The 12,026-nt window shown below is 43.7% G+C and overlaps 1 protein-coding gene across 1 annotated transcript in view; it reads right to left on the bottom strand.

Annotated features, from left to right (window-relative positions):
* Positions 1 to 333: 333 nt before the first annotated feature.
* ppp1r14d (protein phosphatase 1 regulatory inhibitor subunit 14D) overlaps positions 334 to 12,026 on the bottom strand; it is a 53,132-nt gene continuing 41,439 nt past the window's right edge. Inside the window, exons 2-4 of the mRNA XM_072276901.1 lie at positions 11,749 to 11,829; positions 4,382 to 4,414; positions 334 to 672 (exon numbers count right to left, since the gene is read on the bottom strand). Of these exons, the coding sequence (XP_072133002.1) occupies positions 604 to 672; positions 4,382 to 4,414; positions 11,749 to 11,829 (183 nt within the window). The 3' untranslated portion in view covers positions 334 to 603. The remainder of the gene's footprint in view (positions 673 to 4,381; positions 4,415 to 11,748; positions 11,830 to 12,026) is intronic.

Genomic DNA, 12,026 nt, shown 5'->3' with positions numbered 1-12,026 from the left:
CTGAAGTATTAACAACCACTGAAGCATAGTCATGGTGTAATGTTTGAAGGGCAACCAATCCTTGCACAGCAAGCTCCCACAAACAGCAATGTGTTAGACATTGTGCGATCCTCCCTATGCTTCCTCAAAGGGTGCCCCAGGATATCTGCATCCACCTGCATTCAACATGTTATCCAATGGCGAGCGTGGCCTCTAATTCTGACACGCTGTCTCACCATTATCAGCCTGATCCATGGGCTGGATTTCCTGGAACGGCTGGGTTGTGCCTACATTTTGAAAGGCGCTGAAGATCAAACGGGCTGAGGTACAGTTTACTTAACTAGCCAACACAAGTTACACCTAAACATCATTGTTTATTAACACTTTAACAAAAAAAGTCATAAATAGCCACAAACATATTTTGCTTGTTTTCTGTTTTTTTTTACAAATGTGTGGGTTTCGACCCCCAACCTGGCATGCTTCAGAGATTTCAGTCCGGTGACTGGTCTTTCTTCTTTGACCAATAAAAGGGTGTCATTTACATGAACAGATCAGAGTGGGGTTCACCTGACCTCGCAGTCAATTCCATCATAGAGACTGTTCCGCTGGGAGTTGACCTCAATGTCACTTCTTCTGGGAGACTGTCATTTTCCGAAGACCCTTTATTCTAATGAGCAGCTCATTGATAAAATCCTGGACCAAAGAAGGGAGAAAGAGAAAAGGAATCAGCTTCTGCTCTCCTGCAACATTATGTGGGCAATAGTCTGAGGAAATTAGGGATACGAGTGTGAGGGAGATATCACAGGTGTAATCTGGCATATTAAACAGACTTGATAAATGGACTTCAATTTTCTTGGTAAATTTGAATTTTGTTAAGGACCCCACTAGAAAGTAAACCTTTGCTTAACATAACTGCAGCACTTACAACCAGAGGGTGTGGCCTAAGCCCGGGAACAAATAAACTCTGAAAGCAGAATCCTTGAAGCTGACACAAGGAATTCTGCAGATGCCGGAAATTCAAGGAACACACATCAATGTTGCTGGTGAACGCAGCAGTCCTGACGTAGGGTCCTGGCCCGAAATGTCGACTGTACCTCTTCCTAGAGATGCTGCCTGGCCTGCTGTGTTCACCAGCAACTTTGATGTGTGTTCCTCGAAGCTGAGTTCATTGATCAGTGTTGAAGTGAGTGAAGTTATCTATGCTGGTTCAGGAGCCTGATGGTTGAAGAGTAATTAACTTTCCCTGAACCTTTAATAACTTTTCCTGGTGGTGTGAGACCTAGGGCTCCTGTATCCCCTTCCCAATGGCCTGGTAGGTGGGAACCTTGATGATGGATGCTGCGGTCTTGCAGCACTCCTTGTATTTATGCAATTTATATTTGCATTCATTTGCAAGATACATATATGCATTAGATTTTTGTTGCTGAATGAATTTCTGGAGATGATTACTTTGCATTTTAACATGTGATGATAGGTTATATCTTGTGCCAGTCTGGATTTCCCACTGGATGGATTATAGGTGTTAAAACCTATTCCAACATTTGAATTTAGAGCAGGGAAACAGGCCACTGGCTTCAGTATGCCCTTGCTCTTGTAGACTTAAACTCATTCATTTTTCCTCACATTCCTGTAGCCTCCCCTTAAAAGGGAAGTGAGATCCACTGCAATTTGTGAGAGTGAATTCGAACATACTTTGGATAAATACATTTCTCCTGGATTGTTATTGCTTTCTCCCATTATCATTCTGGCATGGATCTGGATTCCTGTGCCACAGAAACCTCTAATGAAGTCATAGATACAACACAGCAAAAGGCTGTTCAGCCCATCAGGTCTGCACTGACTGTCAACTACCAACTTGCACTAATCCTACCTCTCCAGTCACGCATCAAGATATACCACGCACCTTCACCTTTGGCCATTCTCTGTGGCCAATTGACCTACTATCCTGCTTTGTACCTTCTATATTTTAAATGTCTTCATTAGATTACCCCAAATACTGCACCCTTCCTCCTCCCTTTTAGGGATGTTCCCAGGCCTCCTGCTGTTCCATCAACCCTACCTGCTCCATTGAAGGATCATTTGAACCACGTACACTGCCATTAAGCCCTTTCTGTGTAACACAGTGCAGGCTTCATTGTTCTCCATGTGGAGTTTGCACAAGGACAGCTTCTATCCCGAGTGTTACACGGTAGTCTTAGGCACATTTCTATAGCCAGAGTACCTAAGACTTTTGCACAGTATTGTATTTGTTGATGTGGAGCGAAGGGCGAGTTTGTAAATCTGGCAGGAGCAAAGGAGTGTTGGGAACAGAGAGGGTGGAGTGCTGCGGGAGGATTTGTGGGACAGGTGGCAGTGAAGGAGTGCCCGGGCAGAGGGTGTGGCATGGATGCAGCCACACCCAGTCCTGAGACACCAGGCAAGGTCATTTGATTCCGAACAATTGGTTTATTGATCATTACTAGTGCTTTCCACTCCTTCCCCTCTTGCTTCCCCTTTTCTCAAATAATTTCCCTCTCCCTGCCCCCTTTGCACTCTCAGTCCGAAATAGAGGCCCATATCAGAATCAGGTTTATCATCACTCACATATGTCATGAAATTTGTTTTTTTTTGTGACAGTGGTACAGTGCAATACATAAAATTATGACAGTATTGTGCAAAAGTCTTAGGTACCCTATGTGACTAAGACTTTTGCATAGTATTATATTCCATTCGAACAAAACTTTCATACATCAAAAGGTGAACTCTTGATCGCCCAGTCTACTTTGTCATGTCCCTTGCACTTTGCCGATTACTCAATAACATTCTCCCTGTGAGTGGGTGAGTTTCTGCAGAGCTCCACCTTCCTCCCACATCCAAAGATGTGCAGGATGGTTGACCCTTGGTGTGTCAATGAGTGATCGAATCTGGGGGAATCGATGGGAATGTGGCAAGAATAGACAGGGATAAACATATATGGGTGTCTGGTGGCCAGTGTGTATTTAATGGGCCAAAGGAAGGGGCTGTTTCTGTGCTAACAAAGTCCAGAACTGAGCCCTCTAAGGGTAGTTAATGCAAGATTCCATTCACGTTTCAAATAACTGATTGAATTTTGAATTCTATTTCTCTAAAAATTGCTCTTTTAATTTCTGATGTCAGCTTTAAAATTATGCAAAGCTAGTGATATTAATCCCCACTTTTCTGTGTAGATAGTATTGTACTTGTCTGTATTTAGTAACAATGTTGACTAACACTAAGATTGAATGGAGACTGTTGTTGGATGGCAATACTAATCCCACCTGTCTATCAGCACGCTTGGTATCAACCGGTGGGTATGAAGTTAGTCACATCGCCCAGCAATATGATTTAAGAAAGCAAGGACTTGCATTAATAGAGACTGTTCACAAGGGGGTGTCGAAAGGAAATGTGGAACTCAAGTGCAATGGTAATCACCATTGCAATGCAAACAGTTTGAACACAGCAAGAAATTAACAATAAAGAAGTAAGAAGAAAGATAATTGCCTTTTGGTTGAAAACTAAATACTGGTGTTCACCAAGTCTTCTTTACAAAGTACCAATAAATCTTTTACATCCAGCTCCTAGGCATTTATTACTCATCTATAACCACTTTTGAGGAGACTATAGTGGACCTGCTGGAATACAATTGAGAGGGTCAGCAGGTTTACTTTATAGCTGGAGTCAACTACATCAGTGTGGGGCGGGAGTCACATATAGCCCCAAGGTGTACATGGAGAGCATATTATATTTTAGTGAATTAGGTTACTTTTTATGATAACCCAATAGCTTCAGTCTTTTCTGATACTGCTGCCTATACTTGTCTTTGGTCATTTTTGTGCGTCTGCTGGATCACATGCCCGTGAACAATGCCCACGCAGACCTGGCTGTTGCAAGAAGCAGACAGTGAAGAACCTCACCCTTCTAACGCCAAATGAGAAGGCAAGAGCCCCTTAATGACTTGAAAAAAGACTGAGAGGGAATCTCATTGAAGTGCACAAAAAATTCTTACAGAGCATGGCAGAGAGGACACCAACCATCCGGGATAGACAGTTTGAGATCTTTGCATCCCTGTGGAGATTTCACTTATGTAATTAGCTCATGAAGAGAGCTCTAGTGGTTCAGACACTGAGTATACTCAAGTTAGACATCGGTATTAAGTATATCAAGGGATATAGGGTTAATTCAGGAAAGTGGTGTGGAGTTGAAAGATTGGCCTTGATCTTCTTGAATGATGAAGCTGGATCAAAGATTGGAATGCCCTGCTCAACTCCTTATGGAAGCAGTATTAATACAATTCCCAGCTTGTGTGCCTACGGGACCAACCCATCCCCTTGCTCCTCCTGCACATGAACTCATTGAAGAGACCAGAGTGTTAGAGGGACATGAGAGAGCAGTAGAATTCACTTACCTCTGTCGGTTTACAGCATTCGTGTAGCATCTCCTGCAATGAGAAGGAAAGACTGTCACCTCAAGCTAGAGACATCAGAAAAGAGACATTAAAATATTGAAGCAAGATCCGTATCATGGTTCTGATATTCCCTGTAGTCGATTTTTCTTTCATAGATGTTGAGTGGAATTTCCCCGCCTGTCAGGGACCACAAAACCATTGGTGAGAAAGGCCAGTTCCCCATGTGTAAAACAGCACCGGTGTTGAATGGCGAGGCAAATAAACCATGAAAGCAGAAGGGCGATACGTTCTTCATTTTGCATGATTGCACAAAAATGAGGAACGTTGAACAAATCAGCTTGGTCAGGCCATGATTACTGTTGTGCAAGTTCAGTTTGTTGAGAAATAAAACAGCTTATTGGCCTATCAATTACTCAAGACAGTCTGCATCAGGGATGTACCCGGGTTACTACAGTAAGGGAGACAATTGCCGATCTTTGTGTCCTCAGTGGCGCCATTCCCTTTTCTCAATTCCTCCATCTCTGCTGCATCTGCTCTCAGGATGAGGCTTTTCATGAGGCTCTTCATTCCAGAACGAAGGAAATGTCGTCCTTTTTCAAAGAAAGGGGCTTCCCTTCCTCCACCATCAATGCTGCCCTCTACCGCATCTCTTCCATTTCACGCACGTCTTACCCCATCTTCCCACCATGCCAGCAGGGATAGGGTTCCTGTTGTCTTCACTTACCGCCCCTCCAGCCTCCACGTCCAGCACATAACTCTCTGGAACTCCTGCCATCTCCAACGGGATCTCACCACCAAGCGCATCTGTTCTCTCCCCGCCCCCCACTTCCTGCTTTCCACAGGGATCACTCCCTACGTGACTCCCTTGTCCGTTTGTCCATCCACACTGACATCCTCCTGGCACATCCTTGTAAGTGGAACAAGTGCTACACCTGCCCCTACACCTCCTCCCTCACTACCACTCAGGGCCCCAAACAGGCCTTTCAGGTCTGTTGGGGTCATAGACTGTGTCTGGTGCTCCCGGTGTGGCCTCCTGTATATTGGTGAGCACCTATGCTCCGTCCGCCAGAAGAAATGGCGTACACCTCCCATTCCCAATCTGGTATGTCTATCCATGGCCTCCTCTACTGTTGTGATGACGCCACACTCAGGTTGAAGGAGCAACACCTTATATTCTGTCTGGGTAGCCTCCAACCTGATGGCATGAACATCAATTTCTCAAACCTCCAGTATTGCCTCCCCCACTTCACTATTCTCTCACCTCATCTCCTTGCCTGCCCATCACTTGCCTCTGCTGCGCCTCCCCCTTTTCTTTCTTCCATGGCCTTCTGTACTCTCCTATCTAATTCCCCCTTCTGCATCCCTGTATCACTTTCACCAATCAACTTCCCAGCTCTTTATTTCATCCCTCCTCATCCAGTTTCACCTCTCACCTTGTGTTTCTCTCTTCCCCTTCCCCGTCTTTTAAATCTACTCATCTTTTTTTTCTCCAGTCCTGCTGAAGGGTCTCAGCTCGAAACGTTGACTGTACTCTTTTCCATAGATGCTGCCTGGCCTGCTGAGTTCCTCAAGAATTTTGTGTGTGTTGCTTGGATTTCCAGCATCAGCAGATTTTCTCTTGTTTGTGACAGGAATAGTGCCAGGGGATTGGAGAATGCCAAACGTTGTTCCTTTGTTCAAGAAAGGTAATAGGGATAATTCTGGGTATTATAGACCAATAAGTCTTATCTCAGTGGTGGGCAAACTATTGGAGAAATTCTTAGAGACAGGATTTGCGAGCATTAGGAGAAGCATTGTCTGATTAGGGATAGTCAACATGGCTTTGTGGGGGCAGATTGACCCTCGCAAGCCTAATTGAATTCTTTGAGGAAGTGATGAAACATATCAATGAAGGCAGAGCAGTAGATGTGGTGTATATGGATTTTAGTAAGGCATTTGACAATGTTCCCCATGGCAGGCTAATTCAGAAAGCCAGGAGGCATGGGATCCATGGATTCAGAATTGGCTTGCCCACTGAAGGCAGAGGGTAATAGTAGATGGAGCATGTTCTGTCTGGAGGTCTGTGACCAGTGGTCATGGACAGGTACAGCACATAAACAGGCCCTTCAGCCCATCTATTGCATGCCAAAACCATTTACTCCCATTGACCTGCACTGGGACCATAGTCCTCCATAGCTCTACTATCTATGTCCATATCCAAACTTCTCTTCAACATTGAAATCAAGCCCACATGCCCAGTTGCGCTGGCAGCTCATTCTACACTCTCATGACCCTCTGAAGAAGTTTCCCCTCATGTACCCCTTAAACTTCTCACCTTTCACCCTTAACCCATAACCTCTGTTTGTAATCCCACCCAACCTCAGTGGAAAAAGCTTGCTTTCATTTACTCCTCATAATTTCGTATACCTCTATCAAATCTCCTCTCAATCTTCTATGTTCTAAACAATACAGTCCTAACCTATTTGATCTTTCCTTATAACTCTGGTCCTCCAGACCCAGCAACATCCTTGTAAATTTTCTCTGTACTCTTTCAAACTTGTTTTCATCTCTCCTGTAGGTGGATGACCAAAACTGCACACAATACTCCAAAATAGGCCCCAGCAATGTCTTACACAACTTCAATATAACATCCCATCTTCTGTACACAATACATTGATTTATAAAGACCAATGTGCCAAAAGTTTTCCTTATGACCCTCTATCTATCTGTGATGCCACTTTCAATGAATTATTTATCTGTATTCCCAGATCCCTTTGTTCTACCACACTCTTCAGTGCCCTTTTGTTCACTGTGCAAGACCAACCCTGGCTGTTCCTTACGAAGTGCAAAACCTCACACTTGGTTGCATTAAATTCCATCTACCATTTTCCAGCCCATTTTTCTAGCTGATGCAGATCCCTCTGCAAGCCATGATAGCCTTCCTCACTGTCCACTACACCCCCAAATCTTAGTGTCTTCTGCAAACTTGCTGATCCAGTTAACCACATTATCATCCAGATCATTGATATAGATGACAAACAATGAAGAACTCAGCACCGAACCTTGTAGCATGCCATGAGTCACTAGCCTCTAGTAAGAGAGGTAACACTCTATTACCACTCTCTGGCTTCTCCACAATGCCAATATCTAATCCAATTTACCACTTCATCCTGAAATCCAAGCAACTGAATCTTCTAGACCTGCCTTCCACCGGGGTTCTTTTCTAGGACCCTTACTGTTAGTGATTTTTATAAATTACTTGGATGTGGAAGTGGAAGGGTGGGTTAGTAAATTTGCAGATATCACAAAGGTTGGTGGTGATGTGGATAGTGTACAAGGTTGTTGTAGATGAATGGGACATTGACAGAGCTGGATTGAGGAGGGGCAGATGGAGTTCAACCCGGAAAAGCGTGAGGTGATTTACTTTGGAAGGTTGCACTTGAAGGCAGAATACAGGGTTAATGGCAGGATTCTTAGCAGTGTGGAGCAACTGCGGGATTCACGTCCATAGATCCCGCAAAGTTTCAGTACAAGTTGATAAGAGTGCTTAGGAGGGACATGGAGTATGGGCTTGCTCAGTTGGGGGATTGAGTTCAAGAGCTGCGATGTGAATTTGCAGCTCTATAAAACCTCAGTTAGACCACATTTGGAGTATTGTGTTCAGTTGTAATTACCTCTTTATAGGAAAGATGTGGAAGAGGGTGTGGAGGAGATTTATCAGGATGCTGCCTGAATTAGAGAGTATGTCTTATGAGGAAAGGTTGAGCAAGGTAGGGATTTTCTCTTTGGAGAGAAAGAGGATGAGAATTGACTTGATAGAAGTGTACGCAAGATAATAACAGGCATGGATTTAGTGAATAGCCAGAGACTTTTTCCCCCCAGGGTGGAAATGGCTAATGCAAGGGGGCATAACTTCTAAGTTGTTGAGAGGAACTTATAAGCGGGAATGTCAAAGGCAGGTTTTTTTCTTACACAAAGAGTGGTAGTTCATGGAACATGCTGCCAGTGGTGGTAGTAAAGGAAGAAACAATAGAGACATTTAAGAGACTCTTGGATAGTTACATAGATTAAATAAAATTAGAGGCTACGTGGATGGGAAGAGTTAGATTGATCTTGGAGTAGGTTAAAGGTTGCCACAACGTTGTGATCCAAAGTGGCTGTACTGTGCTGTACTGTTCTATGTCTGATCAATCAGAAAACAGACACTTCACAGGAGCAATCGAGTGCCAGTGTACACTTTCTGCTGATGATAAACTCTGCATTCAGGATATAACTTTGCAAAATCACTTATTTGTTTTCTGAAATGCGCCCATCAATCTCTACACACAGTGTGCTTGGAGCTGATGCATGACAACAAACTAATCACAAAAGGACTTTCAACAAGTTTGATCAAATGGGGCATAAAAGTTCTGACCAAGGGTGCAGACCTGAAAGCTAGATTCTTTCCACAGGTGCTGAGTTTTTCCAGCATTTTTTCTTTGTCCTTGATTTTTAAATAAAATTGCAAAACCCAGCAGATCTTCTTGTCTTCATTTTAAGGGCTCAAATGAGATCCTTCGTTGGAATTGTAATGCTGGCACTCTTCAATATGGCCGCAACAAAGAGACTTTCTTTAAGGGTGGATACACTTGGTTTTTATTAGTGTGCACCAACCATGCAGTTCAAGAACAATCAGAATGACTTAAGTGCTCTAATCACAAGTGGCTGAAAAGGTGCATTTTCACCCCACCCTTTAAGGAAGAAATCCTGGAAGTCTTCCTAATGTGAAGTCTTCATTCCAGCCAGAATCTCTAATGAGCTCACCAGAGGGAGATCATTCAATGGGCTCCAACCAAAGAGACATTCCAATGGGCTCTGTGCCAGCAGAGCCATTAATTTGGGGAGACCCATTAAACAGTCTGACTGGAATGAATGAATGATAATCTATTGGTATTGAAGATGGAATGCTTAGAGTGCAGTTAGCCCAGGAGTATCATGACTGTCTGCAGTAAGTCTCTCTCTCCCAGTGCTTCCTTAAGCTACTGTCTATCTACAAATTGTTCCAGTGCTTCAGGCATGCTCTCTGGTCAATTAGAGTGACCATACTCACTATATATGAAAGTCTGAGCTGTTTTTCTAATCCTATCATGTTCCTGTGCTTCTAATAAGGCGCTGGGAATAGTAATGAAATTCAGGTATGTCCTCAAAGTACATTCATTATCAAAATGTGCATCTATATATACAACTTTGAGATTCGTCTCCAGAAAACAAAGAACCATACAAATTAGAAAAAGTGGCTCACCTGAGGAATGGGAGAAATTCAGAGTTCAGCAGAGGAGGACAAAGGGCTTAATTAGGAAGGGGAAAAAAGATTATGAGAGAAAACTGGCAGAGAACATAAAAACTGACTGTAAAAGCTTTTATAGATATGTAAAAAGGAAAAGACTGGTAAAGACAAATGTAGGTGCCCTACAGACAGAAACAGGTGAATTGATTATGGGGAGCAAGGACATGGCAGTCCAATTGAGTAATTACTTTGGTTCTGTCTTCACTAAGGAGGACATAAGTAATCTTTCAGAAATAGTAGGGGACAGAGGGTCCAGTGAGATGGAGGAACTGAGCGAAATACATGTTAGTAGGGAAGTGGTGTTAGGTAAATTGAAGGGATTAAAGGCAGATAAATCCTCAGGGCCAGACGGTCTGCATCCCAGAGTGCTTAAGGAAGTAGCTCAAGAAATAGTGGATGCATTAGTGATAATTTTTCAAAACTCGTTAGATTCTGGACTAGTTCCTGAGGATTGGAGGGTGGCTAATGTAACCCCACTTTTTAAAACAGGAGGGAGAGAGAAACCGGGGAATTATAGACCGGTTAGCCTAACGTCGGTGGTGGGGAAACTGCTGGAGTCAGTTATCAAAGATGTGATAACAGCACATTTGGAAAGCGGTGAAATTATCGGACAAAGTCAGCATGGATTTGTGAAAGGAAAATCATGTCTGACGAATCTCAGAATTTTTTGAGGATGTAACTAGTAGAGTGGATAGGGGAGAACCAGTGGATGTGGTATATTTGGATTTTCAAAAGGCTTTTGACAAGGTCCCACACAGGAGATTAGTGTGCAAACTTAAAGCACATGGTATTGGGGGTGAGGTATTGATGTGGATAGAGAATTGGTTAGCAGACAGGAAGCAAAGAGTGGGAATAAACGGGACCTTTTCAGAATGGCAGGCAGTGACTAGTGTGGTACCGCAAGGCTCAGTGCTGGGACCCCAGTTGTTTACAATATATATTAATGACTTGGATGAGGGAATTAAATGCAGCATCTCCAAGTTTGCGGATGACACGAAGCTGGGCGGCAGTGTTAGCTGTGAGGAGGATGTTAAGAGGATGCAGGGTGACTTGGATAGGTTGGGTGAGTGGGCAAATTCATGGCAGATGCAATTTAATGTGGATAAATGTGAAGTTATCCACTTTGGTGGCAAAAATAGGAAAACAGATTATTATCTGAATGGTGGCCGATTAGGAAAAGGGGAGGTGCAACGATACCTGGGTGTCATTATACACCCGTCATTGAAAGTGGGCATGCAGGTACAGCAGGCGGTGAAAAAGGTGAATGGTATGCTGGCATTTATAGCAAGAGGATTCGAGTACAGGAGCAGGGAGGTACTACTGCAGTTGTACAAGGCCTTGGTGAGACCACACCTGGAGTATTGTGTGCGGTTTTGGTCCCCTAATCTGAGGAAAGACATCCTTGCCATAGAGGGAGTACAAAGAAGGTTCACCAGATTGATTCCTGGGATGGCAGGACTTTCATATGAAGAAAGACTGGATGAACTAGGCTTGTACTCGTTGGAATTTAGAAGATTGAGGGGGGATCTGATTGAAACGTATAAAATCCTAAAGGAATTGGACAGGCTAGATGCAGGAAGATTGTTCCCGATGTTGGGGAAGTCCAGAACGAGGGGTCACAGTTTGAGGATAAAGGGGAAGCCTTTTAGGACTGAGATTAGGAAAAACTTCTTCACACAGAGAGTGGTGAATCTGTGGAATTCTCTGCCACAGGAAACAGTTGAGGCCGGTTCATTGGCTATATTTAAGAGGGAGTTAGATATGGCCCTTGTGGCTACGGGGATCAGGGGGTATGGAGGGAAGGCTGGTGCAGGGTTCTGAGTTGGATGATCAGCCATGATCATAATAAATGGCGGTGCAGGCTTGAAGGGCCGAATGGCCTACTCCTGCACCTATTTTCTATGTTTCTAACCCAATGGGCACTATTATGTAAAGAAGAGTGTCAAACACCCAATGTGCTGGGGAAAGAAAGCAAATTGTGCAAACAGTAAGAGTAAGCAAATAACATTCAGAAGTTCATGAGAGTTCACAACCGTTAAGGCAGTCACAGCTATGCACTAACCTGGAGTTTCGAGCGCTGGTCTTCATCTGAGATTTCTAGCAGTTCATCAATGTCAATCTCCAGCTCTGGGATTTCTTCCTCCTTCAGAAATAAAGAGAACAGTTATTTAAACGACATAGCAGACCCGGGAGAGGGGGGTGACAGTAAGAATTACCACAGGCTAATCATCTTAAACCTAGTTTCGGTTAAGGATGTGACAGTGTTAGAGAGGGTGCAGAAAAGAGGTTGACTAGGATGGAACACCTCAGTCTCGAGATGAGACTGGAGGGGCTGGGTTT

The sequence above is a fragment of the Mobula birostris genome, chromosome 1, assembly GCF_030028105.1.
Source record: "Mobula birostris isolate sMobBir1 chromosome 1, sMobBir1.hap1, whole genome shotgun sequence".
Lineage (NCBI taxonomy): Eukaryota > Metazoa > Chordata > Chondrichthyes > Myliobatiformes > Myliobatidae > Mobula > Mobula birostris.
This window is presented reverse-complemented; position numbering and strand designations above follow the sequence as displayed.